The sequence below is a fragment of the Falco naumanni genome, chromosome 6, assembly GCF_017639655.2.
Source record: "Falco naumanni isolate bFalNau1 chromosome 6, bFalNau1.pat, whole genome shotgun sequence".
Lineage (NCBI taxonomy): Eukaryota > Metazoa > Chordata > Aves > Falconiformes > Falconidae > Falco > Falco naumanni.
The window spans coordinates 28,141,007-28,168,447 of NC_054059.1; the positions used below are offsets into that span (position 1 = coordinate 28,141,007).

At 42.2% G+C, this 27,441-nt stretch overlaps 1 protein-coding gene and 1 long non-coding RNA gene across 3 annotated transcripts in view; one reads left to right on the forward strand and one right to left on the reverse strand.

Moving 5' to 3' along the window:
• Nucleotides 1-1,064: 1,064 nt before the first annotated feature.
• Nucleotides 1,065-24,025, reverse strand: YWHAQ (tyrosine 3-monooxygenase/tryptophan 5-monooxygenase activation protein theta). The gene is made up of 6 exons (XM_040597777.1): nucleotides 23,863-24,025; nucleotides 22,286-22,670; nucleotides 6,364-6,487; nucleotides 3,717-3,880; nucleotides 3,227-3,322; nucleotides 1,065-2,138 (listed from the first exon to the last, which is right to left on the reverse strand). The coding sequence occupies exons 2-6, from the start codon at nucleotides 22,577-22,579 to the stop codon at nucleotides 2,079-2,081; spliced, it is 738 nt and encodes a 245-aa protein (XP_040453711.1). The 5' UTR covers nucleotides 22,580-22,670; nucleotides 23,863-24,025; the 3' UTR covers nucleotides 1,065-2,078.
• A 99-nt stretch (nucleotides 24,026-24,124) lies between these two features.
• LOC121089951 overlaps nucleotides 24,125-27,441 on the forward strand; it is a 47,607-nt gene continuing 44,290 nt past the window's right edge. The window contains exon 1 of one of the 2 annotated variants that reach the window (XR_005828431.1): nucleotides 24,125-24,186. This is a non-coding gene — a long non-coding RNA (uncharacterized LOC121089951). Of the gene's footprint in view, nucleotides 24,187-24,451; nucleotides 24,576-27,441 lie in introns of those variants that run through there. The other variant, XR_005828430.1, reaches the window with a different exon arrangement.

The window sequence follows — 27,441 nt, forward strand, 5'->3', positions numbered from 1 at the left end:
AGGAGTTAAAAACCTTTATGAAACAAATAAAGGATCAATAAGAAATGCATGGGGGAGGGGAAGAAATTATGAAACCAAAACACCAATTAAGAAGCATATGAGTTTATGTAGAATCCTGCCACACAATACTTTTGACAGCAATTCAAAGTGACTGTATGAAGAAAATGGAATTGATACAATATTTTTTTAAAAAAAAAAAATCAATGCATATCAGTTGAAGCACATAATCTGAACAGTTTTATTGTAGGAACACTCATTGTGCACACTCAAAGAATGAACACACACATGGAAGGTGGAAGATGTACCATCAGAAGCCTGCAAGGACTAGTAGTATGTCCTTTTTCATAATGTCATATCCTGTCTAGCCAGGACACTAATAGGAGTTAAATATTTTTCAAAAACCCACCAACATGGGAAACTAAGAGGTAGAGGTTTAGGAAACAAACTCTTGAGTGATTTAGGGGAGAAGAAAAAAAAAAGGGGGGGGGGGGGGGAGGGGGAAAAAAAAAAAAAAAAAGGTGGCAGAGCAATGTATTATTACAAAAAGCTCCAAAAACTGGGGGAAACAGTAACACTACAAGCAGTCTAAGGACAGAAAGCAGATTATGATATGGCAGCACACAAATTAATATTTAGAGCAGGACAAATTCTTCTGTATTACTAAAAGTGTAGCTGGAATACTGTAGTAATAGTGATGACCACCAGTGAAAAAACACAACCAGAGGACGGATCAGAGAATTTCAAGAGAATACAAAAAAAAAAAAAAGAAGTGTGATTTAGATGAGAAGATTTGCAAACCATGGAAGAATAGCAAGAAATTGGCTATCTTTTTGTAGGTCATTATTAAGGTGAAGCCATTAGCTCAAGTAGATTTACTTAAGAAGTCCACATGTCAGGTTAACTATAAAAAGTTATCCAGGATATTTTCATCAAACAAGTTAATTTAAGAGCAGACTTTTTAAAAGTATGCACTAAATTTGCAAGAGACACTTCTAGCGCAAGATCCTTACATTTAAGTTTAGCCCTTAAGTGATTACATGGAATTGTTACAAGTCAACAGTAAGTGGTTTATAAAATGTAATTTTATTTAATGTTACTTTGCTGTTACAGAGGGCATAACATTTTCACAAGGCTTTTTTGGGACTACAATCAATGATTAGCAACACACAATAGTGGTCCAAACTCTCTAAATAACAATCACTGGACAAACTTGACACCTTCTCACATGTGCACAAACCTGCATGGAAAAGTACTAAATTTTATACTTGGACATGTGAACTTCAATTGGTTTTCCCATTCCAGTGTATTAAGAAATGACATGCACTTTAGACTGCCAAAAAGCACTGCCTGTACTCCAGCAGTAACATGCTGCTTCTAATACATAGTAAAGTGAATACCAGAACTACAAAGGCGGGAGTGTAAGTGAACTTTTATTGGGAAGGGATATCAACTTAAACAGCAGCAACTGAAGATTAAGAGAAGCCCCTGTTTTTGAACACACAAGCTTCTGTATTATGTGATACAGGAAGCAACTCAATTTGTCATTTTCCAAACTAGAAATGCTCAACTTGATCTGGCCCAATACTTCCATATTCCTACTGACAAGAATGCACAGTAGCATGTGAAAGTCAATTATGAAAAGGAAACCCTGCAGAATAAGAAGGGAATGTGGAGAATTAAAAGCTATGTGGAACACTCTTTAGTTGCAATTAACTACATTTTCATATCTTACTGTAATACAAAACACAGTCAACTGGCAGGAACTGGTTCAGATTTGTTTTTAAATACCAGGAACACTTTAGTCCGCTACATAAGTGTTTGGAAGTTACTTATGTTTATATGAAATGAAGCTATTAATACTTTTCTACAGCAGTAACCGCACACCAGGAAGGCCAGGACAAACACAAATCAAGGAATGGAGTTTTCCCAAAGCTGCAGTGTGAAAAGACTATAAATTGATTTCCATACACATGGATGGGTTTTCTTTGCTATAGGAAATCCAAGTGGAGCTATAAGGAATGGAGACGTGTAAAAAGGTTTCTTGAGAAGGAAAGGGAGAATGACGCCCCACGTGCAGTTTAGTTTTCTGCACCTTCTGCAGCATCACATTCTTCTCCTGCACTGTCTGATGTCCATAACTAGAAAGAAAAGAAAAACACTGTCAGCTTTCAGAAGTGCAGTTTCCGGAAACGGACAACTGCTGACTGTATAGAAACGATAATGAATTAGACTTAAGGATGTCTACAAAGTACCAATGCACTGACTGGGGCTGTACAACCCTGGCTTCCAGTACTTGCTCAGAGAGAGGTAGTTGGAAATGGTTCCCCATGCACAAGGCACAACTAGCTATGCACCTCAGGTATCAGAGGCAGAGCAGACAGTGTTCTAAACAGGTCCAGACTTTCATGTTTAATAGTGAGCTACATCATCGATCCTAGATCATTAGCGGTAGCTTCGTGAGTAACATCAATTTCAAAAGCGGCGGTCTGAATCTTGGAAGTGAAGATGACCATTTTGGTTATTGAAGCTAAGCAGTTTGTAGTGCTAATAAAAGACATTTCTACTGAAGGAGTATTGCAAAGTAATAAATGTTACTGTAGATTTAAATGCGGTGAATATCCAGAGAGCATATTCCCTAAAAAAATTGCCTTAGTTACATATTTTAATAGAATCTAGTGGCTCCATTAGGTGCTTCTCTTAAACGGTTAATCATTATAATACATACTCAAACATCAACTGATTCTATTCTGAAATTTCAGTGTATTCAGATCTTTTATTTTAAATGAAAATCAGGAAAATTAATGAAGAAAGCTGCACTGGATGTACAACAGGAAAGACGACACTGTTTCTGAGGTAGTCATCAAAAACTCTAAGTAAGAATCTCAGACAGGTAACGGACTACTAATTTTTGAATCCTTGTCCTATCTTGTACATGAAGTTTGTGTGTGCACCTTTCTCCCCCTCCACTGAAAAGGCCAGCAAACAATGAAGAATGTGAGCTATCCAGGCTGTTACTCTAGATTACACAGCATGAAGTTGCTGACATCAACTTACACTACATTCAAACTAAGTTATGAAAAGGTATAGTAGGGTGAATAGCCCGAAACAGTGCTCCATTTTATGTTTTGCATTAGAGACAAATAAGGGTTTTGTTTCATCACAAATTCAGTTTAACTAAGCAAATACATGGTTAGAGAACAAGATAGCACATAAAAAGGCAACTTACTGTTAGGTTGTCTCTAAGCAACTGCATGATGAGAGTACTGTCTTTGTATGAGTCTTCGTTCAGTGTATCAAGTTCTGCAATAGCCTCATCAAATGCCTAGAATAAGTAAACCATCTTTAGTCTAGTAATTGATCATTAAACAACCAGAAGCTAAACCTACTAGTAAAGGTAGCTAAAAATAGGAATAAAAAAAAAGCCCGCCCCACACGCAATGTAAGTTAACGACCTGCTCTATTTGAAACAGAAGAAGAATAAAGGCATAATAATAGAAGCTTGCAGTGTTGCTGAAAATTTAAATCACATCGTAAATTCAGCCTGCTTATACCCCTTTAATCCCACTAACAATACGAGCTTGAAAACCAGATACATTAAATAGGATCATTTAGTGCATAAACTCGAGATCTTCACGTTTTTTCATTATTTTAAGCATAAACTCTCTTCTACTGTCCCTGCAGGCATACAGAGGGAAAAAAAAAAAAAAGTAACTTACTGTCTTTGCCAGTGTGCAGGCAAGCTCAGGATTGTTGAGAATCTCATAATAAAATACAGAGAAGTTAAGAGCTAGACCCAAGCGAATTGGATGTGTTGGCTGCATCTCCTTCTTGCTGATATCAAATGCCTCCTGATAAGCTCCCTGTGAGTTTTCTATTGTTTCTGTTAAAAGAATGAGAAACATTAAAGGTTGTTTTTTATTTTTATTTTTTTTTAAAAAAATATGACTACTGAAAGTACTCCATTAGTAGGAGACTGAACAGTCCTGTGTTTAAGCCCGCTCTTAGCAAAACCCTGCACTGACTTTAATCAAGGTAATGATTTCAAACCCATTTTAAGCACAGCTGCCACACTGACAAAACACAGGCAGCAAATTAAGCTACTACAGAGCAAAGGTATTTAGGAGACAGATAAACACACAGAGGTCAGTAAATGCAAACATCCAAAATGACTTTATTACCTCAATGGCCTTTGATACTTTAGGTATTTAAAAAAATAAAAAATTGTGCATTACTTTTTCTACAGAACTCCTGCTTCATTCCCTGCACAGGATGGACACGCTCATGTGAGTTCCAGGTGCAGAGTAAAGAAGGCTCCTCTGTATGGCCCTGCTTCTTCTTGAGGAAGTTTGCAAGGCATGTACTGCGTGCTCCTGAAAAACTGAAAGTCTGCCTCCAAAAACTGTGTGTAGACAGGTCAAGATAAAAAACACAAGGTGGTGCCCAAAATAACTGGAAGAAATGCCACAGACAAAAGAGGTTACCAGGCTAGAATACTTCCAAGAGTGCTACATATAGTCTACTCCAAATTCTCTTCCATAGGCAACCAAAGAGCCAACATCCACCCTAAACATGCCTGCAGAATGGAAGGAGACTGGCAGAAAAAGAAAAGGCCATTGTCAGAGCTCAGAATACAGCTCTGAAGGACTTGATACTGTAATTGCTCTAGAAAGAGCTGAAAAAAAAGTTTGGTAAGTAAAATCTGTTAAGTATTCAAAAGACTCAAACACAGACTTGGGGTTTTTCACCGTTCGCACTGTAGTAAGTGCTAACGGACCATTAGTTTGCTGAGAACATGTGAAAAAAAGGCAAAAAACCTAGCAAATGCAGGAAATAAATTAGCTTATAAGTACACATATTTGAAGCTGAGGAAATGAACAGATGCTTAGACAAGAAACATCAGAAAAGCTTCAAGTAAAATTTTTAATCACGAGAATTCAAGCACAAAATGTATGCATGGTGATACACACAAGCTGTAACTTCCCAGCATAACACCAAGATCTGCTAATAAATTTATCAGTGAGCACCCGTATCAGCATGTGTATCACTTTAAATGCAGTGTTTTTAGCGAAGATAAGCTGGTATTTCTCTGTCAGAAAAGCCCACAGATTTCTAACTGTTGCTTGAGACAAACTATAAATCAAATTATCTTTGTGAAAGCCAAAGACAAGTTGTCTCCGCTACACTTGGACCTGCTGCTGTCATTCGAGTCAGGAGAAGGGTTAAGAATTTCTGAATGCAACTCATTAATGCAAAGACTTTTACTCCATTTTGTATATTTTTGTCTTTCAACTTAAATGCTCTTACAATACCAGGAGACTAACAAAGCCTTTATTTAAATGACAATCAGCTCTGTCCTCCTACTTGGCAATTCAATCGGTTTAAACTAGCCAACACAGTCAAATGCCTACCATGCCCAACCCAAAGGGACAGTCACTTCAGCACTCTGCTCGCTCCAACAGTCCATCTCCTTTCTGTGTCATGGCATCGCTCCAGGACTAATTTTAGTTTGTTATGTAGAAGTGTATCGCTAGTTTATGCCATACCAGGAGTTTTTAACATCACAACAGTATCTAGGCACCTTGCAAGACAGTTCTTACACTTAATTCAATACGCCCTCTGAACAGAGAATTAAAATGCTCCCCAGAAGAGCTTCCTGAGGTACCTCCAACCAACTATGCACATGTTCTAACCTCTAGGAATGTTACAAATTCTCCGGATGCTCTGTATCAAGTGACAGTACCAGCTGTGAAGTTTTCCAGGCCTTTTCTGCTGGATCCAAAAGAGCAAACTAATATTACAGGGACAGTATTATCCCGACGAACACGAACCATTTCCGAGTGCAGCACACACTTTTTTGGATAGTGTACTGACCTAGTAATTTTGTGGCTTCTTAATAAATTTAGGTGACTACAATGAAGTCTGCTTGCTACTGAAATGGTTAAAACTTACAGATCAACAGGACTCCAACACGCAGTAAAAATGTTGCAGAGATCCGTTTACACTTCTTCATCAATTATTTTAGTAAATACAAACCAATACTAAATATGTTAGCAGAAATTGGCCTAAATTGTTTTCCAAAAGCTCTGAATAAGCATTATGGAACAACTATCCAAAATTTTAGGGCAGGTGACAGGAACACCAGCTAAAATTCCCTAGCGTACTATGCTTCAGATCTATTCAGAATTTTACTCTGTCTGTAGGAACACTGGACATTTCCAACTGAAACTTACTTGTTTCCACTCAGCTAACTCACGTGAATTCAGAGTAAGATACCAGTATGTGTACTTCATTTACTGTTCCCTTACCCATGGCCCAAAACTGAAGTTCTTTAGCTATTAAAAACCCAAAGTACAAGGTACTTACGTTTTCTGTCATCACCACAGGCAACTTCAGCAAGGTATCGGAAGTAGTCTCCCTTCATCTTCAGGTAGAATACCTTGCTCTCTGGATTAGTTGCATTAGCTATTAAATATTTGTCCAACAGCTCCTGAAACAACAACAAGAAGACAGCAACATATTACACACACTGTTACAACTAAGTTCAAATTATTTTTCTTCTTTCCAGAAAGTTTGGATGTGCTCAAGTGTTTGCTACAATGAAAAAAGGAGTTTTAAAGGCATTTTAGATAGAGGCACACTTATTTAAACAAACTGCATAAAGGCGCAGCGCTAGAGACTACATCAAGATGATCAGTCAGCCATCTGATCAAACTGCAGAAAAACAAGAAAAGGTTTACTGGCATATAGTTTCAGGACCAAGTTTAGTTTCACAATATGCACTTCTCATTTCAAAAAATGTTGTTGCAAATGAGTAAGCTTTTACTGGAAAAGTGAAACACTATGCAGAAAGTTTTAAAGCTATTTATAGATTAGAACCTACTCCCACTTCACAGGAAATAAAAAAGCAAACCTAAAAAAACAACTGTGCTAATTTTTTGTATAAATTGCATTCATTAGACATATAATAAGGCATCTCCAGCCCACCTACCAGACAGAGCCAAGGATTCAACCCCGTCTAGTTGGTAGCCAGTTTCACCAAACCGTACCAGCTCTCTGCAAGGCTGTAAAGTAACACCCACTCCAGCACAGCACGGAGGCATCTTTCATGCCCACCCTGCCACTCACCAGCAGATGCTGAGCTGCTGCTGAATTTGTTCACAGCTCTCCTACCTGATAACCAGAAGGACAGGGAAAGGTTTACAAGCCTCCACCATGAGGAGGTAAGTCTGTCTTCCAAGGCTGCGAGGCCTTCTAACCCTTCCAACATAGCGGTATAGCAGTGAAGGCGAAGGAGAGAAGGATTTTTCTTCCAGCAAAGGGGGTACTTCAGAGAACTGACAAGGAGGACAGCAGCTTCTGGCTGACCTCCTTGTCCCCAAGCACTGGTGATTTTACCCAACTCATTATCAGAACCAACCTACGCTCTCTGAAGTTGACAAAAGATGCAAATAAACTCAAGGAAACCCCACAATACTCAGAAAAACTTTACAGTACGAATTTCAGTAATAAAGATCTGCATTCAGTTATCTGGAAAATAAACAGGTCACAAAAGCAGAAAGTTCCACAAGGCTTGCCAACTGTGACTAGTTAAGTAAGATTTTTGTTACAGGAACATGTATCCAAATTCATGAAGCCACTATAAAGAAAATGTTTAAGGAACTGTAAACTTTCAGGGCAAAAACCTTTAGCATTTTAATTAGCAACAGTAGCAGTATAGTCAAAACAAGCTAATTTTAGACACAAACCTACTCCTATGCATACCACCGTACCATTATTACTTCCTTTAATAATCAACAGCAGCAGAGCAATCCAGCCAAAAGAGTTTACTCATTCCAAGTCCATTTGAAGTGTTGGCAATTATTATAAACCAACACTGGTAAGTAGGGTACTTCTAATTGGGTGAAAAAAGCATTTCTGCATCCACACAGTGTGCTTACCATGGATGTAATACCGCATACAGCTCCACAGAGAAGCTCCCTTCAGAGATCCCCCTACCAAGGCATTAAGAAACAGTAAAGAGTTATAAGTGCTCTTATTACCACCCTAGAGAAAACAGCAGGAGAGTAAGACGATACTGAACCTGACATACCCTTCCATTTACCAAATCAGAAACAGATGCTTGAGCAAGCGGACTGAATGGTACACCTCACTGGTGATACAGAAAAAGCAGCAAAAATTTACATCTGTTTCAAAACAAGAGTTAAGACATAGCAGGCAGATGGGTAATACAGCCCCATAGTAATACTGTTATTTTGCATGAATCATTCCCATATTAGAACGAGTTATTCCCACCCTACAAGATTCTGCAATGAGAAAAACTTCACATTTTGGCTTGATGTTTTCCTGACGTTTTCTCTTATGACAGATGTTAGCGCCAGCCATAAAAGCAAACCAGTTTCAAAATTTCAGAGATGACAATGCAATAACCTCAAGTTTAACACAAAGTCTGATTTTACAAGAAACTGCCCAGAAAGATAAAAGTTGACACATGATACACCTATGTTTAGAAAGGTTCCTTAAATCAGTCACAATCAAAGAGTAACTACCAGCCTCTAAAGGCCACCCTAAGGCTGGTACTATGTTCAGCAGCAGAGGAGTGATTTACCTATGTACTCAGGTTAGATGTGAAAAACTGTGCCACCATCTAAGAAGCACTGACCAGACAACCAAGACAGATATGTTGTATGGGATTTTAAATCAGATATTTGACAAAGCTGTATCTTTGTTTGTTTCTTTTAAATAGCGAAATAAAAACTTTTCAAGATGTTACAACTGCATCAACAAGGGAATAAACAGGCATTTTTCTTTTATGCCTTCTAAAACCTAAAGATTTACTGCAAGCTTGGCACGCAAAAAATATTACTGGTCTTATTAAAAAATTCTGTCTTCAGAGGTAGCTCTAATAACTGATGTGGCCTGGTTATGACTTAAAAATACTAGCACCCTGGAATCTAGTGTACACTAAATAATGTTTAAAGGAGAGCTTGTCTCATTTAAGCTGAGCCTCAAATGGACATTCCCTAGAGCATTAATGTTCACTTTTTTTTTCCCCCCAGATGCTGTAGGCCACACTTCCAAGAGCACAAAAGGATTTTGCCATGGCCCCAGCCCTACAATAAGCATGCAGAGCTGCAGCCTGTGTGTCAGTGCATCCTAGAAGTGATACCTCCACTATGCAGGTTTGAAAACCTGTGATTCTGTGCAGATTTCTGAGAAACTTAGGAAAAGAAGTGGATCTGGGAGCAAACTGTAGTTTTCTAGAGAGCAAAGAGTGGGTTATGTACATTGCTTAATTTCCTAGGCGCTCCTCAGTTGGAGGAGCTAAGCTGCCCAGTCAGCAGCTCCCACTCTCAGTTCATCTTGAGGGCCTCTGAATCCTTACCACAGCACATGGTAAGGGAGAGATCTGTGCCTGTATCAGCTAGGGTGGAACATCCTTGTTCTCGACTTCATGTATCCGGCTTTGGTTTTTAAATAGCCTTAAATGGAACAAGATCTCATTTATGAATCATGTAGGACAGAACAGAATACAAACAGACTTTGAGTAAAGTTAATTGTTTATCTATCCAGACATTATCTTTGAAATCAATAATGTATTTGGTACACTTAGTGAGCCATTCATCTCAGGATATCATCATCATTTCTTGGAAGGCATCTTACCCTCCCTCTAACAGACAAAATGTTGGCAGAGTACTGAGAGCAGACAGCACAATAAGCTAAATGATTTACTTTACACTGTCGTGAGTCAGTCATAGCCATGAAAACTCAAGATTTCCTATATCTGGTTCTCTATTTTTCCTCACTTGGCCTTTTCTACCTTTCCACCAGGCAGCAATCAGCCAGGCATCCTCATTTTAAACATCACTTGATAGTAAGTAAATGAATGCTTCATTGCTCAGGCTGCCTGTAGACTTCAGCCAACCTCAAAATTCATTATGAGAAATTTTAACTAGAGACAGGCACTGCCACAGGTATGATTCTGTGATGAAGTCACAGTATAGTACACTGCCATCCATGTTCACAAACAGCAAGCATGCCCATCACTTTTTTTTTTGTCAGAGAAAATTATCTATCAAAATACAAATGCTACCATCATTAAGAACTGCAACTGTTCTTACCACCTTTTAAACCAAGGCTTGAACAACCAGCAATTACATGCTTTACAACATCAAACATGCCTCAAATGCTGCCATGAAAAGCCACATGTTTGAGCTGCTGGCTTGCCCTGTTGGTGGGTCATTCTCAGAACCACGAACAGTACAAAGACAAAGGAATCAAAACTGTGTCCTCAAGCCAGACCCGTTGTGTCCTGGTGCAGCTGCATTACAATAGGTTTGCACTGGGACAGTTTGTGTTGGTATCGGCTACTTCCCCTGCACTGATACATTATTCTCAAGTTCTGTGCTGGTCGTGCTGATCCTCCTGTAGTGTGACAGGATCTCCCACCCCACCTCTCATTAGTGTTGCTCATCCATCTCTATTTCTACCTTCACAGTGTGCTAATAACATTAATCATATTCTCATACATTATATTCTTTTCCCCTCCTACAGAAGGCCGGCTTATTTATTTATCTGTTAAAGAGATGCCAGCAACAATAGGCTACCGGTCCCTGGAATGGATCCGCAGCTGCCTGAAGAAGCCATGGGGAGCAGGCTAGGAGCAGCAGTCCACTTCTTCCCCCTTTAAAGCTGAAATTTCTTTTTTTTTTATTATTTTTTTTTATTTTCTCTCTATTGGCAGATTTATTCCTTTACATGCCAAGAGAAAGCAACATTTCAATTGCCTTTTTGGATCCTTCTCCAGCTCTACTTTTGCTCTTCCCCAACTGACTGTCATTTCTTAGTCTCTTCTCCCCTTCTGCTTAAGCAAGAACAAGGGTTGAACATGCGGTTGTAGTATCAGACCACTGCAATTAACCTGAGCCAGGAATACTAAATTTAATTCAGCTGCTCTCATCACTTCCCTATTATTTCAGCTTTATGAAAAGCAAGCCCTGAAGGAATATGCCAGCCGTATCTTTACTTGAAGTACCTAATACAGACAACGAAGCTCCCTGAAGACACAGCTCCTTCATAATTACGTGTTGAGTATGCATCCAGCCAGCCTCTCCTTACATACACTATGCACACATCCCCTGCAATTCATGCACCAGTTCCACTCCACATACGCTTTCAGTCACCTGTTTTCAGGACAGCTCCTTCTTTTAAAAGCTGACATCAAAACAGGAAGTCCCACCAATCTCCTCCCTATTCCAAATAAGCTTATTTTAAAAGACAAGCCTGACTGAGACATCAAGTTCAACCACAGTGTACACTAAATACTTTCTATACAATGTTACTATGGTAGGCAGAAAAATACTGCCACTATCTTATCTGTGCTCTTCTCTTCCCACATATTCAGCAATAAAGAATCCTGACAGTGAAGATAAATTAAAAAAATTAATCTTGTATACCAAATTGACCTTCAAACCGCCTTCAGCACTTGAACCATTTAGAATTGCACTTCAATAACAAAAGCAAATACAAGTGTAAGTCTCTGCATATATTCCAACACCATTAGTTAATAGATGTATTCTTCAACTTACCCATTCAATACCAGAGGATGAACATGAACCAGGTCAGCTCTAGAGATTATCTACTGATCATAAGTAGTTTAAGGTCAATTTTCAAAGCAAGCTAAAGATATCATGTGCCTAGGTATACTGACAGAAGTTCTCAATGTGGTAAACTCAAGTAACTCAAAATATTTACAGTGCCACCATCACTCATATGTCAACACCTAGGACATGTCTGGGTCACATCACTAGCACAAAGTTATTTAACATTATGCTATTATAAGACTGATCTACATCGCCATTTGCATTCTCACCAACTTAGTCCAGTTTGTTACTTTTGCTCCACCAGAAAGAAAAAGTCAATGTAAACCATCAGAGCAGCAATGTTCTTCAAAAGTTTGTCCCCATAAATATGAACTGGTTAAGTTGCCACATATCTTTACAAGGAGTGTGCCAATGTTCAGAATTGCTGGCATAGAGTTTTGTGAATAAAGTCTATGTAATAAAGTTTGTTTTTCAACTCAAGTGTATTTTAGCAGTATTCTTGAGCCTAACACACATATATCGTACTTCAAGTTGTTTAGAACACCTTATTCATCTTTTGGGCACATGATTTTAAATGCTATTCTTTAAAAACAAAGATCATAACCATTTGTGGGAAGTAATTTGTATTTGCAGGTTTTCGTAATTTAAGCCAAAGTCCTTTGCTGGGCTTTAACTCATATGACACACAATGCATCTAAAGAAAAGAAAATTCAGTAGTACTACTTCTTTTTTGATACAAGAACAAATTATTCAATATCAATGCATATAATATATATAAAAAATTATATTCCTCCTCACCCCATGATGGAAAAAGCTCAATTATTTGAAAAAAAACCACCCCCAAACAAATGACCAGCTTGAACTTCAAATTAACTGCTCAGAAGCTCTCTGCTGTCCAAGTGCTCATCAGACCTGCCAGCAGAGGAGGTGCTACCATTCCACAGGGTACTGATTTTCATAGGTCTTACAGAGACTAGATTGAGTTTTTACTGCTGTTCCCTAGGTGTTCCTTCCCTTCCTGAGCCAACACTGAATGTTCCCTGTATCCAGCTTTTAAGTGCTTTTGGTTTGTTGTTGTTATTAGTTTTTTGTTTCGTTGGTTGGTTTTGTTGTTTTTTGGATTTTTTTTAAGTATTGAAGATAGCCACCAGAACAGATGTTACATGGGTGACAGCAAGTAACTGATTAGTTAACATTATACTTGCCTATAACAGTGTACTTATTGGCCAACCCCCACAGAACCAAATGGTCACACGCTATGGAAGAAACTGTTTTGAAATAAACATATTTTGAGATAAGGTTCCTTAAAAATAATGCACATGCACAGAGTGCATGCCAACACCACTTTTTTTGGCAAGTTAACTCACCACTCTGAACATGAATTCAACATCACAGTTCCGCCTAGAAGATAAGCAGCTTGCATCCAACAGGCACAGTATGCAAAGTGTGTGACATTACATAAACTCAGCCATGCTGCAATATGGAAAATACTTGGAAAAATTCTTCAGTCTCAAGTATTTCTGTAGGTCCATCCAGCTCCAATAAGAGAAAAACCACCTACAAGCAGTATACAGGGAAATGGTTTCCACCCTAACTGCACTCAAAAAGTAAAGCTAAGAAGTTGGTAAGGCAGCTCAGACCAATGTATTCCCTTAATGTAACTGTTGAACACAAATTTGAACACATTAAATGTTCCATAGAGTTTGACAGCACAGATGATGGGTGTAGGCTCAGCCCTTTCAATAAGGCTTCTACTCACAAATGACTGCCTGTTTTAATCGTCTAGTAAATTGGTATTAAGACTTCTTGACTATTTCAAGTATAATCAGTCATTCCAAAGTCCACAGTATGACTCACTGCAACCTAGGTGTGTTTTAACATTCAGCGGTTGTTTTCTTGACAGGAAAGGGAAAGTCCCCTGCTACAACAGTAAGATCTCTTTACTTTCAGAAGTGTAATTCAGCAGAAGTTCTTCATCCTTCTGAATTCAAGCTCTATGCATCAACTCCTTCTGGGAGAACATTAAATAGTTTTCATACAGACTTCTTAAGAGCATTAGTACTTCAGTTTATATATTGAGGAAAATAACATGTACGCCTTTCCAGTAATGGCATGGCCTTACGATGACCTGACAAAGCACCATCTAAAGCAGAGACAAACGTACCTGGCATGGAAACAGCAAGGGTGACCTAATTCATCTTTTCCATTTGGTTCCGAGTCTTTGTCTACATAGTTTTAAAAACTGGCAGTCAATATTTAGGATTGGCCCTGAATGAAGTATCTGGAATCCCACTTAAGAGATGCATTGGAAGCCTGAGCTGCAGCATGTCTGCCCACACTATTCCCACCTGGGGTTGAGATTAATTTCATCTAGAACTTACATTCAACGCTTACATTTCTCCTAAAACAAGTTAGAAAGGTCTGTGGTCCCCAAAGAACTGTGGAAGCCAGGAACTAGAAGTGTGTGGAAATGCAAGTTCTCCTTTCAATAGCTTCTCATCAGACAAAACCAACAATCCAGCGGAAGTCAAGGAATTATTCAAGTTTTTATGGAAGAACCTAGCCTAAAGTTTTCCAGTTTTCCCTTGCCAAGTGTAGAAGTGAGTCTTCAAAAAAATACCAATCCCTTTTTCAATAATTATAAATTTTTGCTGAAGTAATTGCCAAACACCACAGGCAAAAACTTTCAGGAAAATTTTCTTGGGATCAGACAGATTTATCTCAAATTGACTCTAACACTCTTCCATGGTTGCATTTTCTGTATTTCTAATTCCTCAATATACTTCAAATGTTACTTTCCTTTTAGTAAACATGCATTACTGACATCAAATTCTTCCCTTCAGAATCCTGACTACCTAAAAATTACTTCCAGCATCCTCCATTTGTGGTCTTCCACAATACTATAGAATCAAACAAAAAAGTCTAAATTTGCATTTAAAAATACTTCTATACTCTGCAGCTACAGAAGCCCTGAAGGTACAATTAAATGATTGGCTGATATGTATCTAGACTAACAATCCTCAAAATGAACAGCAGCATGCAGGAGTTACGTGGGCTTAGGGTATGTCGCCCTTGTTCAAATAAAAGGCTGGCTTTAAAAATCAGTTATGTAATAAATCAGCTCTGCAGGACCTAAAAGTTCTACTTGCTTCAGTTCTGCCCTGTTTGGGAGCCCCAGATCAGAGGCTTATGACCACTGAAATCCAGAAAGATCATGAAACATGATCACTAAGTGCAGCTGGAAGAGCCTTTTGCATTGCCCAACTTCACCTTGAAGGAAACACAGCAATGTGTTACTTTATCCAGTGTATTAGGAATGTGCCAGTAATTTGTTATTCCCCAAATGAGACAACCTGCCACAATGAAGTCTAACCTTTAAGTCACAAAAACTAAAGACAACATTTCAGATAACCTTGTTATAATAATTTCACATAGAAGGTGAACCTTGACTCTCCTACTAAGGTTCTGCTACCTACTTTGATTTAAACCAGCTTCTGCTTACAAGAATTTTGCAAAATGTATTCAACTTCAGAACAGAACTTCCTGAAGAAGTTTTATCCAGGAAATATGAGGCTGTCAGTCTGATAAGAGTGTATGTAGTGTATTTTCAAAATTTATTATCAAAGCAAATGGAAAGTTTTCTGTTTCCAGAGCCTATATCCAACTGTTTCAGCGGATGGATCACATAAATTAAAGGACAGATTAAAGATTGCTAGGGCAAGGAATAAACCCTTATCAGTGTTTGAAACTGGTAAATCAAACCCTTGATTCTTTTAACAAATAAAAAGAAAGGCACAAGCAAAATCACAGCTCATTCAGGACATCCACTTTCACAGGTCTTCATATTTGATATTCTGGTGCATGCACAGAACCACACCACGTGAAACCTGGTGCTTAAATTATTTTTACTGCCGCTTGTGTCTAAGCACCCAGTTTACATTTGGATGTACAGAATCGATTAGCCAATTACAAGCTTACAATTCAGCTGTACACTCAGCTGGAGCATTCTGATGTTGGTTCCGGCATCCTGGGAAGCAGAAAGGATGAGGAGGAACCTGTAAACATCAGGCCAATGAACTAAGTAGAGCTATATAGAATAAGTGCCACAAATGAAGTGTGCAAGAACAGTCTTACTTACCTTACCTAATTAGTCTGTGATAAAATTAGCTCCAAGTGTATGGTCAAATATAAAAGCACTTGAACAGAAACAGCATGTTTGTGTTTACAAAAGGTGAAAAAACACCAAGTAACTGGGCACTAGGCCCATCACTCTCAAAGATAAAAAGCATAAAACTAAAAAAGGTAAGATCTACACGAATCAGAAAACACTGATTAATCAAGCACACACCTTCACCTACCCAACTAACAAAGAAAGCACATCCATGCAGTTTCACCAGCCCTCCTCCCATCGCCACTTTCCTCACTACCTGCCCCTGAAAATCAGGTAACCCTCATCACTGAAAACAAAATATGAAGCTTCTGTGCCCAGGCAGACCTGGTACAATCTACCGCTTCAATCATGTGCTCAACAACTGCCATTTGTGCCACCAAAGAAATCAACCGCTAATAACCTGCAAGCTCGAGTATGCTCTTTCCTCATAAAGTTCTATCTTTCCAATACATACTTTCTTAAGGCCACCAAGCCAGTAAATGTCCTCCAGGAAATTTAGTAATTCTAGATGTACGAGCAGACTGAGGTACAGTATAGACAAAGCTTTAACAGCCATGACTACAACCAGGCTAGTTAATCTACAGCTTAACTCCATAAAAAAAATGGATTTGACACTGGAGAGAGATGAGGCTTTGGCTGCCCCATTCTCAACAGCTGGTCACCTGCATCGGTATTACCATTTCCTATTTTCAGTTGCTCCACATCCTGCTTCTCATAAGATGTTAACATTTAGGACAGGTCTTTCAGAACTGTTAGGAGCTATCACTTTGTATAAGTGCAAATCTCTGGTGGACATTTCTTAAATTTTTAGGAATAGAGAAGCCATTGATCTACACCAGTAGCTTCTGAAAGAGGAAATGACACTGCACACAGAAATAATATAATGGCCAAGTTTTCAGCAACCTCAGACAGAACTTTGCTGCAGTTTATCTGTTTATTTTGTATCCCTTGCTAGCTTGCTTGTATGTTTTAGAAATTTAGTATCCAGTGGCAAGTGGAGGGGGCAGCAAGCAATGACTGTATGGGATGGAGGCCTCAGCTACCCTCAAAATCCTCTGAACGATTTTTAGTTGGGCTTTAACAGTTCTCAGCCACTTCAAGAACCTCAGTGCATTCTAGGCTTTGTTTCTGCAAGTGTCAGTCCTTTCTTAGAAATGGATTCAATTTTCCTTGCACAAAAGCGTAGTAGTCCAGCAGCAGATTGTAATGAAGGGCAAAAACTAATGTAAGAGAAGGTACAACTAGGAGTAAGTCAAGTTCAGATCATGAATTTAAATTTAAGTTTCAAGCATATTAAACTAGAGAAGATTCATGCATTAAGTTCCACAATTCTTATCATAAATGTGTTGATGTTTACTAGAAGTTGTGTCGAGAACACAATGAAGAATCGACTCCCCACATATTACCTTTCATCAAAAAGGCAACTGTCATTCCAAAATTTAACATTCATCCCACAATTCTGGATCTGCCAAGAAGTAATGTCCCCAGCCTAAGGTCTGGCTTTAAATCATGAAGTAGCTAGTCCTTTTAGTCATTTACTTAAAAAGGACGACTCAATAGTATTTGCTTTCGTTTACAAAAGGTAAAAAAAAGTAATAGTTGAAACACTGTCCCAACCACTACTGGGACAATTCAAGTCCCAAAACTAGTATTAACTGAAGTGATAATATGCCTGACCTTCAAAATAAAACTGTATTCTACATAGTTCCCAGTGTCAGAAAACCATAATATCTTTTTACTCAGATGCTAGTTTCACCTCTACAACACTATGCATTTCTGTATAAACTCTGGCCATTCATTGAAAATAGAAAAGCAGAGAAAATGGCTTCAAAGACATGAAACCAAGTCTTAGTATATTGTTCATACAGCAACATCAAGCTGACACTTACTGAACCTGCTAAATTTCTGCGTGTACAATTAAAAAAATAAGATAAATAAATCAAGATTTCACTTTTCTGTAAGCCAAAGGTAACAGCAGGGAAAAAAACAGGGCTATGGTCAAAGATCATCCATCATCTGAAATCAGATATTTCAGCTGATACCAGGACTCTATTTGCTGCTGCAAGAAAATAACAACTTCATTTCCAATGAAGCTATGAACTTGTGCTTTTGAAAAAACTTTGAACATTACCTTCTACTATGGGGATTTAGAATTATCTTTTTTATGGGATTAACTTTAGAACTAGATCTACAAAATGGATAAAAATCAGAAGTGGACATAGATTTTTACCCTTGTTTTTATTAGCATTTATTGTTTCTTAATTATGCAAAGCTGAAGTAGTAACATGGCAACCTTGGGGGAGAGGAAGGAAGGAAGGAAAGGGGAGCTGGCAAGAACAACATATTAATACATGCTTTCAACAATTAACACTGCAGTCTCACAGATCAAACATTTACAAGCATCCTCTCCACCTTAAGACAGTAAAAATTTAAATAAGATGCACCTTACAGCTCAAGACTATTTCATTGCAGGCACTGCCGCAGGGTACAGAAAAGAATCAACAGCACAAGTAACGTTTCTGCTGGTCCATGTGTAGAAGTTCATAATGCCCTTGCTCGTTTCTAGAAAAAACCTGGCTGACAGGGGCCTGACACAGTGCAATGCAAAACTGCTTACAGAGGATTTCATAAAAATAGATGTTTGGAAACAAACAAAAAGCTTCATATATGTAACTTTTCTGTGCAAAACCTTAAAAGCATATTAAAATAAACTTTTATGTTTCAGCTAGAGATGTGAGGAGTAAGTAGCCATTAAGATACAGTTGTTTCCCTAATGATTTTAGCCATTGCATTTTCACCGAGTTTTAAACTGTGGGCAAGTAGTTGCCAAATTTCATCTCACTTGCTCTGTGAAAAGCTCCAACAGCACCAGGACCTAGAAACTGAACATATGCAAAGCACTTCCAAATATACATGGAAAAAACCCCAAGCTGCAGGTAGAGAGTGAAGTGCTTCCAGGCAAGGGCTGGTATTCTTCCTGCCTTTACACTAGTTCCCTCTAAAGAATGAAGGGGCTTGAATGCAACACAAGTTATCTCCATGCAAAGAAACTGAGGCTCTCTGAAAACCCAGCAGTTTTGATCTGCTCCCACAGATCAGTTCCAATTCAGAAGCTACCTTTTTTGAAAATCTCATGTCGCTACACAGCAGGGTGTATATACAACAAAGCATTAGCCCAATATCGTACCTTCCAACCAACCAAAAATTCCACCTTCAAAGCTTCACAAATCGTTTCACTATTTATGTGAAAGTTGCTGCTGCACTCGTCTCTTCCTACACTGTCTAGTAATCCCTGTCTCGAAATCACTCAGAGGATACAAAGAAACATGAGCTTTGTGCTCAGAGAGTATATGAAACAACACAGTTCAACTTTACCTTGAAAAAAAAGTTAACTTGCCAACCTGTTTCTTTATTCAAGGACAAGAGTTTCAAGAACAGTGTCAACTATGATTCATAAAGGATGAGTCAACCTTAATTCTGTACATTACCAAAGAACTAGTCAATCAATACAGGGACTTCAATAAAACCTCCTAGCATACCTTTCAAATAAAACATTGTGCAAGTTGCTTGACAAAGTCATACCATTTCTTCATTAAAATGCCACTCTCACCTGAAATACCAGTCATAAAATTAACAGTTAAAAAGGGTTCAGATCACATCTACTCCTACTTGCAAGATAGTTGAAATGTCTTCACTGCTTGGCATGAGATGGAGTATCTTACTGTGACCACTGATGGAGGTTGTACATTAATTAATTAGTAAAAGTTTTATTTTTATTTACATTATCTATATCTAGATATCAATGTAATCTTGGATGTTTGTATTCTAGTAGTGATTAAATTTATGTTCCTTATCCATCTGTGCCCTAAAACAATGCCTTACTTAACTGGCTTGAGGCACTCTTTACAGGAAAAGTAATTGCAGATTCAGTGTTGCTGCCTATTAAATCAAAAATTAGCAGTATTTTGTAATGCTAGCACAAGTGTTTCTAAATGGAGGGTTTCTACAACAGCAGATATACTTAATTTTGAAAAGCTGTACCATACCAGTAACAAAAAAAAAAACTTTTGAAAAAACTGTTAGTAGTATGACTAACAGCAGTCACACTCCACCCAACACATCCACCCTTGCTAAATCCAAATACTCCAGATGACAAGCAACCTTTCCATACTACTTGCCAGCAGTTGTTTCAGTTTAGCTGCCTTCCTAGAATTAAAAAGCATCCCCGAGATTCAGCTACAGAGACCTAAAAAAGCTACAGGCAGTTACTATAGTATTAGTAAAGAAGAGATTATCATTCAAAGAAGGAGGAGTCAAAACCACTTTGCTGGTCCTTTGTAGTGCCTGCACATTGTGAGTTCCAACCTCTTGGATGCTGACTCATGGATCATAGGAGTGGTAGATTGAGGAGGAAAGGGAGAGGAGCAGAACAGAACATAACTGCACATGGCCTTCAAACAAAAAGAGTAAAAATCAGAAGGCTTGCAGTAGATAGCTGACATTTCCTCCTACCAAAGGGAGGCACGTCTTTGCCAGCAGGGCAGAACAGGAAAAGCATGCAAAGCTATAGGTTTTGGTCTTCTCTATTTCCTGCAGCCTTCCAGGCAAAAAGGGAAGGACATATTTGCCAACCAGGCCATCGCCAAGAACAGAGAAAGACTAGAATGCAGGCAAAACTTTGGCTGGCACAGGAAGAGCTTGCTTTCCCTGCATCAGAGGTTTGCGTTAACACGGCTACCAGACTACCTGCTGTCCACCATTTGATACAACTGGAATAATTTCAGTATAGACACTGCGTGAAATGGCTCACTACCTTTACCATTCAGAGATGTTTAATCTCCCTATGGAAGCATGAGCTCCTGACAAGATGGCACAGCAACCAGTATGAGATTTTATGCATAACCTCTTCTTAAGGACTAGATGTGGTAGAAGGACAGAGGGAGATTAAGAAGTCTTAAGAGTAAGCTTTATGTTGAGGTCCCAAGAAGTTAGTTCTGAAGTGGGGCACTGAGTACAGCAGATCGAGAGGAATGCCAACAGCATGAATGCTGGCACCCTACCACACTGATTCCAGTGGAACTCTTGTCACAGCAAACAGGAATTGGCGCCCTACACAAGTCACATCATTTTCACAAAGGTGAAAGTTTTACAACTACACCTGTAATTGAAGAAACAGCTTCTTTGGAAGGCATGGACTCTTAAATGTGTTAAGGAATTAATTGATTCATTAAGCTAATAAATTTCCAAATTATTTTCAAGCAAAGGTAACTAATTTTGACTGATTTAGGAAAAAAAAGCAACAACCCACCCTAGGTGGCAGCATGCAAGGAAGCATAAAGTGTATTTTCAGCACAATCCAAAGAAGTACTGCCTTGTACATGAGCCAGAACACTTAATCAGGAAGAGAATTGCACCACTTCCAAACCAGTCAGCTTTAAATTTATGTCTCCTAAACCAGGTGAGGATACATTTACCTCAAAATTGTTTATGTCCTTACAGACTTGCTTCTTCCTGTTCTCATGTTAGCAATACTAGGCACCAAAAATCCCCCCAAACCAACCAAAAAACCTAGAAGGAGGAAATAAACCACTAAAGACTACCTGCCACACAATTACTATTGCATCACAAACATGCAGCTTACTGCAACCACAACTCCCTGATCACACAGAATAGGGTCCAGCAGCCTCCACACTGCTAACACTCATCTCTTCAGCTCCCAGTACAATGCAGTACAGTTTCGCTATTGATAGCATCTGGAATCCTGCTGCTTGTACAGGAATGTGTTCCTGGGCTTTGATGCATGCCTGGGGTGTCATACCAGTCTTTACGCCCTAGTTTGACATGATTCCACAATTACTGCAAATTCATCTTAAAACATTCTTCAAGCTGAGAAGTCAGCTTGAATCTGACAAAGTCAATTTCTATGTCTTTATTTCCCATCTTTGATCAAAAAACCTCAAAATGTCTCTTAAAGACTCCTTGAGAGTATTTTTCTTCACAAGAAGTAAACAAAATGCACACCCAATTACTTTAAAGGCTTTTAACAGGTTATTAGCTCTGATCTGAAGAAATAAAGAGGTTTTCTCATTTTCTTCTCAGCTTATCTTATGAACAGATAAGCTTACTAAGCACAGCACTAACAGGCATGAGGCTAAATTCTCTGCATCTCTGCAGCTACCTAGAACAACACTGTATATGCATCACTCCATCCAAAAACTTACTCCACACACACTCAATTTTGAGGGTGCATCTTCAATACTTCTACACATATGGGGCCCACAGCATGGTGCTGATATCTCCCGCCTCACAGTAACCCACGTTAACGGTTACAGAAGTTACTGCACTGACTTCCCTTATCCCAGTGTAATACTTCACATCATATTCCCCAATCAAGTTCCCAGTCTTATTCTCCAGCACAGCAGCACACATGAATAGCATAATTCTTTCTCTTAAAACAAAAAAAAGAAAAAAAAAAGGGAAAAAAAGAAAAAGAAAAAAGAAAGTCTCCACTCACCAGCACAGTGGTGCAGATGGACCTGAGCTCAGACTCCACCTTCTCCCGATAGTCCTTGATAAGCTGCATCTTCTTGTCACTGGTGTCTGTCTTCTGCTCAATGCTAGAGATGACCCTCCAGGCAGAGCGCCGCCCCCCCACTACGTTCTTGTAGGCCACTGAGAGCAGGTTGCGCTCCTCGTTGGACAGCTCGGCACCCTGCTCAGTTACTGCCTTCATGCAGGTGGCCATATCATCGTAGCGCTCAGCTTGCTCAGCCAGCTTGGCTTTCTGGATCAACTCGGTCTTATCCATGGTGGCTGGCAGTGGGGCAAGAGAAGTATAGTAGCAAAAGCAGGAGAAGCTGGGGATGTCACGCTATCAACAAGAGAATGCACCTCAAAACCTGCCAGAAAGAAGACAGCAACGGATGAAACACTACAGAATCTTACACCACCCCTCACAACCCACCAAAAAGCAAGGATCCCAGGGAGCCTTGCCTCCCCTCCCCACCTCCAGGTGCTTCTCATGGAGAGGGACTGCAGCGCTGCACCCTTCCACGCAGAGCCAAGGGGAGAGGTGCCTGTCTCAAGGCTCCACCGCTAGGGAAACCACGGCCGAGAAACCCAGCCGGGGAAGGCAGCTCAGTGCCAGCCAAGGGTCAGCAGCCTGAAGACCAAGCACTAGAAATTGCTATTTTTCCACCAAAGCGGACTTTTTGCCCTCACCCTGCTCTTCTTTCCTCGCCTTACGTGAACGTATTAATACGGTGTCTAACAGGGACCTGGAGAGGGATAGCCGGTTACCGCCAAGTCGGGTGGGCCTTGCCCAAAGCTCTTCCCCCGTGTGCCACCAGCCCTGCCGGTGAGGGCCGAGGAAAGGCGGATGGCGAAGCCGAGACCAGCTGGGGGGGGGGGGGAATATAAAAGGAGACGAGCTCGCTGGCGGGGAGGCAAGGAAGGGGTTAAAACCCAACGGGCTAGCAGAGCAGGCCCGGGATCCGCCTCCCTCAGGCACCCGCGCTCGGCGGGGCGAGCGAAGCCAGGGGAGCTCGGAGCGGCCGGGGCGGGGCAGCCCTCGGGCCAGGCCGGCGGCCCGGGCCGCTTCGCCTCCTGGCGGCGGGGCGCGACGGGGCCGGGGCCCGGGCCTCCCCGCCTCCCCCCGGCGGCCGCGGCGGGAGTGGCCGCACCTCCGGCCCCGGGACAGCGGCCCACGGCGGGGCGGGGGTAGGAGGGGGGGGGGGGGGGGAGGCGCGGCGGCCCCGCTCTGCCGGTGGGGGAGCGCGGAGGCACGGCGGTGGGTGGGGTCTCGGCCCCGGCGAGGGCGGGGGCCAGGGGCGGCCGCGTCCCCTGGGACAGCGGGGGGCGCGGGGGCGGCGGGCAGGGTGGGCGGCCGGCGCTGCCCCCGCGGCAGCAGGGCGGGAAGGGGAAGCCGGCGGCCCCGCCGGGTGCGAAATGGCGGCGCTAGCTGGCTGCGCCTCCCGCTCCCCGGGGCCGCCGAGCGCTCCACGCCGCGATCACAAAATGGAGGACGCCGCGGCGGCAGGAGGCGGCGGAGCAGGACCAGCGCCCGCTGCCGGGCCGCGGCACCGCGCTCACCTGAGTCCGCTGCGCTAGGCCGGGCCGCGGGCGCCACCCGATCGGCTGCCTCGCTCGGGGCTGTGGCGGAGAGAAAGAGCCGCTCCCGTCTCCGGCGAGAGCCAGCGCTAAAGGGCGTTGGCACAGGCAAGCCTACCCGCTGCTCAGCCCGCGCCCACGCGGCCAATCGCAGCCCGGTCTCCCAGCCTGGCTCCGCCCCTCCACGCCCCGACGACCAATCCGAGCAGAGCGCGCCGCCGCGGGGGCGAGCGCAGGCAGGGCACAAGCTCGGTTGGCCCGTGGGCTGCGGCTGGGGCCACGGGGTTTCCTCCAATTAGATCCAGGGTGAGATGACGTCACTGTCACCATGGCGATGCTGCTACAACCCCCCCCCCCCTTCCCCTCCCTCGCCGGCCCCCCTCCCCCTCCCCCTCCCCCCCCCCCCCCCCCCCCCCCCCCCCCCGCGGCCGGGGCGCGGCACGGTGCGGGCGCGCGCCGGGGCGGCGGTGCGAGGGGCCGAGGCGGGCGCGCCGGGTGAGGGGGAGAGAGGGCGCGGGGGAAGGGGCCGGAGCTCCCGGGTGGGAGGCGCCGGGCGGGGCGGGGGCTCCGCGGGGCGAGGGGGGGGGTGAGGCGGCCGCGCCGCGCGGCCCCGGCCGCCCTTTCGCTTCCCGGAGGGGCAGCGCGCGCTGCGCCGCCTGCGGTGCGGCTGTGCCCTCGGTCGCCTGCCCCCTCAGGTACCGCCGGCCGGCGGGCGGGAGCTCCCGCAGCAGCGGGGCGGCGAGCCCGGCCCTACTCGGCTGCCCCCGCGGTGGCTGGGGCGGGGCGGGCCCGCTGCAGGGGCGGGAGGAGCGGGCACGGCCGGCGGGCTCTTCCGGAGCTGCCGCGCCGGGGCAAGGGCCGCTCCGGCCGCGGGGGGAGAGGGGCTCGGCGCGGCCCGCCGCCCCCCCGGCCCGGCCCGTGCCCGCGGGGCTTCGCGGGGACTGCGCTCCTGACGCGGCGTTGTCCCCGGTGGCAGGTTCTCGAAAGCTGTTTCCCAGCGCGGGTGGCTGTGCTGTGCCCCAGGGCCGGGGTGATCCTGGAGAGCTCCGTTCCTGAGGCCCCGCGCAGGGGGAGGCGAGCATTTCACATAAACAGCCATCAACAAATTTACTACGCCCCCCCCCCCCCCCCCCTTCCCCCTTGATTACACCTCAGTTTTCAAGAAGTCAGAGATGTGATGGGCACAGACTGGAATTTTAGGTCTATGGTCGTGAAATACGAATAATAAAATGTTACCCATCTATGAATGGATAAACATGAGGCGCCTTTTGCCCAACATATGGCCAAAATGCTGACTGGCAGGTGTGGGATTTTATCTGCCCTCAGGCCTGATCTCAGAGGATGCGGTAGGGACGCAGTGGGTTTGTTCTGTTTGTCCCGGCATTCACCATCCAAAATCCAGGCATGGATCGAATGCATCTGGTCTGTCAGGGCTCGGGCTGGTTCTGGTTCACCAACGTCTTTGCGCCGTACCAAGTCTCGGTGTGGGGTGATGTGATTTCTTACCTCTGGTTCCAGCATCACCAAATATAGTCATGCTGAGCAACTTCAGCATCCAAGTGGGATGATGAATTCTCTGAATCAACCCCAGGATGTTACTGTCTCAATTCATAAAGCTCCTGGTCTGCGTTTGGACTAGGACTGGGATTACGTACGTGGAAATTGGATCTATGCTGTGGACAAGCCACTCTCTTTGTCATTTGAGTTTGGGAAGTGTTTATTCCGTTATAAAAGAGGACCTATTGATAACACCCTTTTCAAAGTTAATTAAACTCTTTCAGAAAACATTACGGAAATGTATTACTTTACCCCAGAAATGACTGTCTTGGCAACTTGCTACGGTTTTAGGTTGCCTTTTTATCCTTCCTTGTCAGCAGGACACTCTCATTTTCACCGAAGTCCCTAATGATTATCTTCATTTACACATGAAGACCAAAATGGACCAATTGTGCAACAAAATCTTTTCTGATTAACATCATGTCTCCATCAGAGATAAAACTAACCATTCCACGTATAAGGCACGGATGAGTGGGGTTTATTTGATGAAGGACACCTGACCTAATCAAGGCTACCTCCTTCACTGATTCCCTTAAAAAATGGGGAAGGTATTAGAATTAGCCTCATACCATTTAGTTCATGTCTCTGTCCCACCTGCTGAGAGGTTGCATTAGGAGGTGCAGAACCATCTTAAAAGTTGGGAGGTGATGAGCTTAGCAAGTTTGTGTGCACAGAGCTGTGTGATGGATCCAGGCTTAACTGCACGCATGATACAGTCAGATACATGTGAGCAGAGCAGCTGTGTGGCCTTTGTGGTGGCTTCAGACCTACTGTGTGCTTCTCACTTTTCAGGTTTGGGTCCTGTGGACTTATGTGCCTTAAGACTGCACTGTGATAGTGCTTTTAATCACATAACCATAAGCTCGTTTCCCCAGAGGAACCCTATTGCTGAGTAGGAATGATGTTCTTCAGGGAGCTTTTATGAGAGGAGACTTGAAGAATTTGTTGTGTTTAGTTTAGCAAAGTGAAGGTTAAAAGAAGATTTGGTGTTGTCTCAAAAGGAAAGTAAACGATGTGGATGTAGAATTGTTATTTAAATGGAAGACACATTTGTGTAAAATGGACATTAATTAATCTAGACTGTGAATTAGAAGATTTCAGACTTTCAGAGCAATGAGGCTGTGGACCAACTCCCATGTGTTGAGGGCAGGAAGCCCACCCACTTTGAAATTGGAGCCTGATCAATTTATAAAAGTGCTCATGTGATGTAGTTGCCTGAGATAGCAGGAGGCTAAACTCTAGAAGTTTTCCAGTTTTATGTATCTATTTAATGTTTCTTTTATTGCTCATTACATGTATACTTTAATGTACAGTTTACTGCGTAGCATTACCCTTCATGGAATTAAAAAAAAAAAAAGTTAATTTCCTTTAGAGTATTTCAGGAATGCTATCATCCTACTAACCATTAATGACTTTTCCCTTGTCACACTATTTACGAAATGGTTGGCATTATCTGGTCTTATGTCCAGGAAATGAAAAATATCAACACTTCTGGGTACCTATGTGGAGAAATACAAGACTTTAATTTCCAGAGTGGTAAATACTGAACCTTCATTTCCAGGGTGCTACATGCTTTATGCTACTAGGCATGTACTGAAAGTCCGCTTCCCACTGACTTCAGATGCACCTACTCACATTCAGCATCTTAGCAGCTCACACCACAAATTACTCAATTGGAGTGTGGGAGAAAAATGAGGACTACATGTAAGCAAATTCCTTAGACTTACATGTGAACTTTACAAGAGAGTTAGAACCCAATTTTCTAAAGGCTCCGTTATTTGCCATACATATAAGATTTTTTTAATATTTTTTTCCCCCAGCAGAATCAACCCCTTCCATCACATGCTTTTCATCTCTGTAGCAAATCAGGTAGAGATGGTATAGACAGCAACTTCCCTCCCTACACCCTGTACAATGGCGACATGGCAGGTTAAGGTAGCATCTCACAAAGCAAACATATAGAACAGTGAATTAAAGTAAACACACAAAGAATGCCGAAAAACA

What these genes read in the sequence shown, in the direction of transcription:
- YWHAQ (XM_040597777.1), bottom strand. Translation starts at nt 22,579, where the DNA reads ATGGATAAGACCGAGTTGATCCAGAAAGCCAAGCTGGCTGAGCAAGCT. An exon ending in CCATCTGCACCACTGTGCTG is followed by an intron (nt 6,488 to 22,285) that starts GTGAGTGGAGAC and finishes TTGTTGTTTCAG; the next exon opens with GAGCTGTTGGACAAATATTT. An exon ending in CTGTGGTGATGACAGAAAAC is followed by an intron (nt 3,881 to 6,363) that starts GTAAGTACCTTG and finishes TTCTTTTAACAG; the next exon opens with AAACAATAGAAAACTCACAG.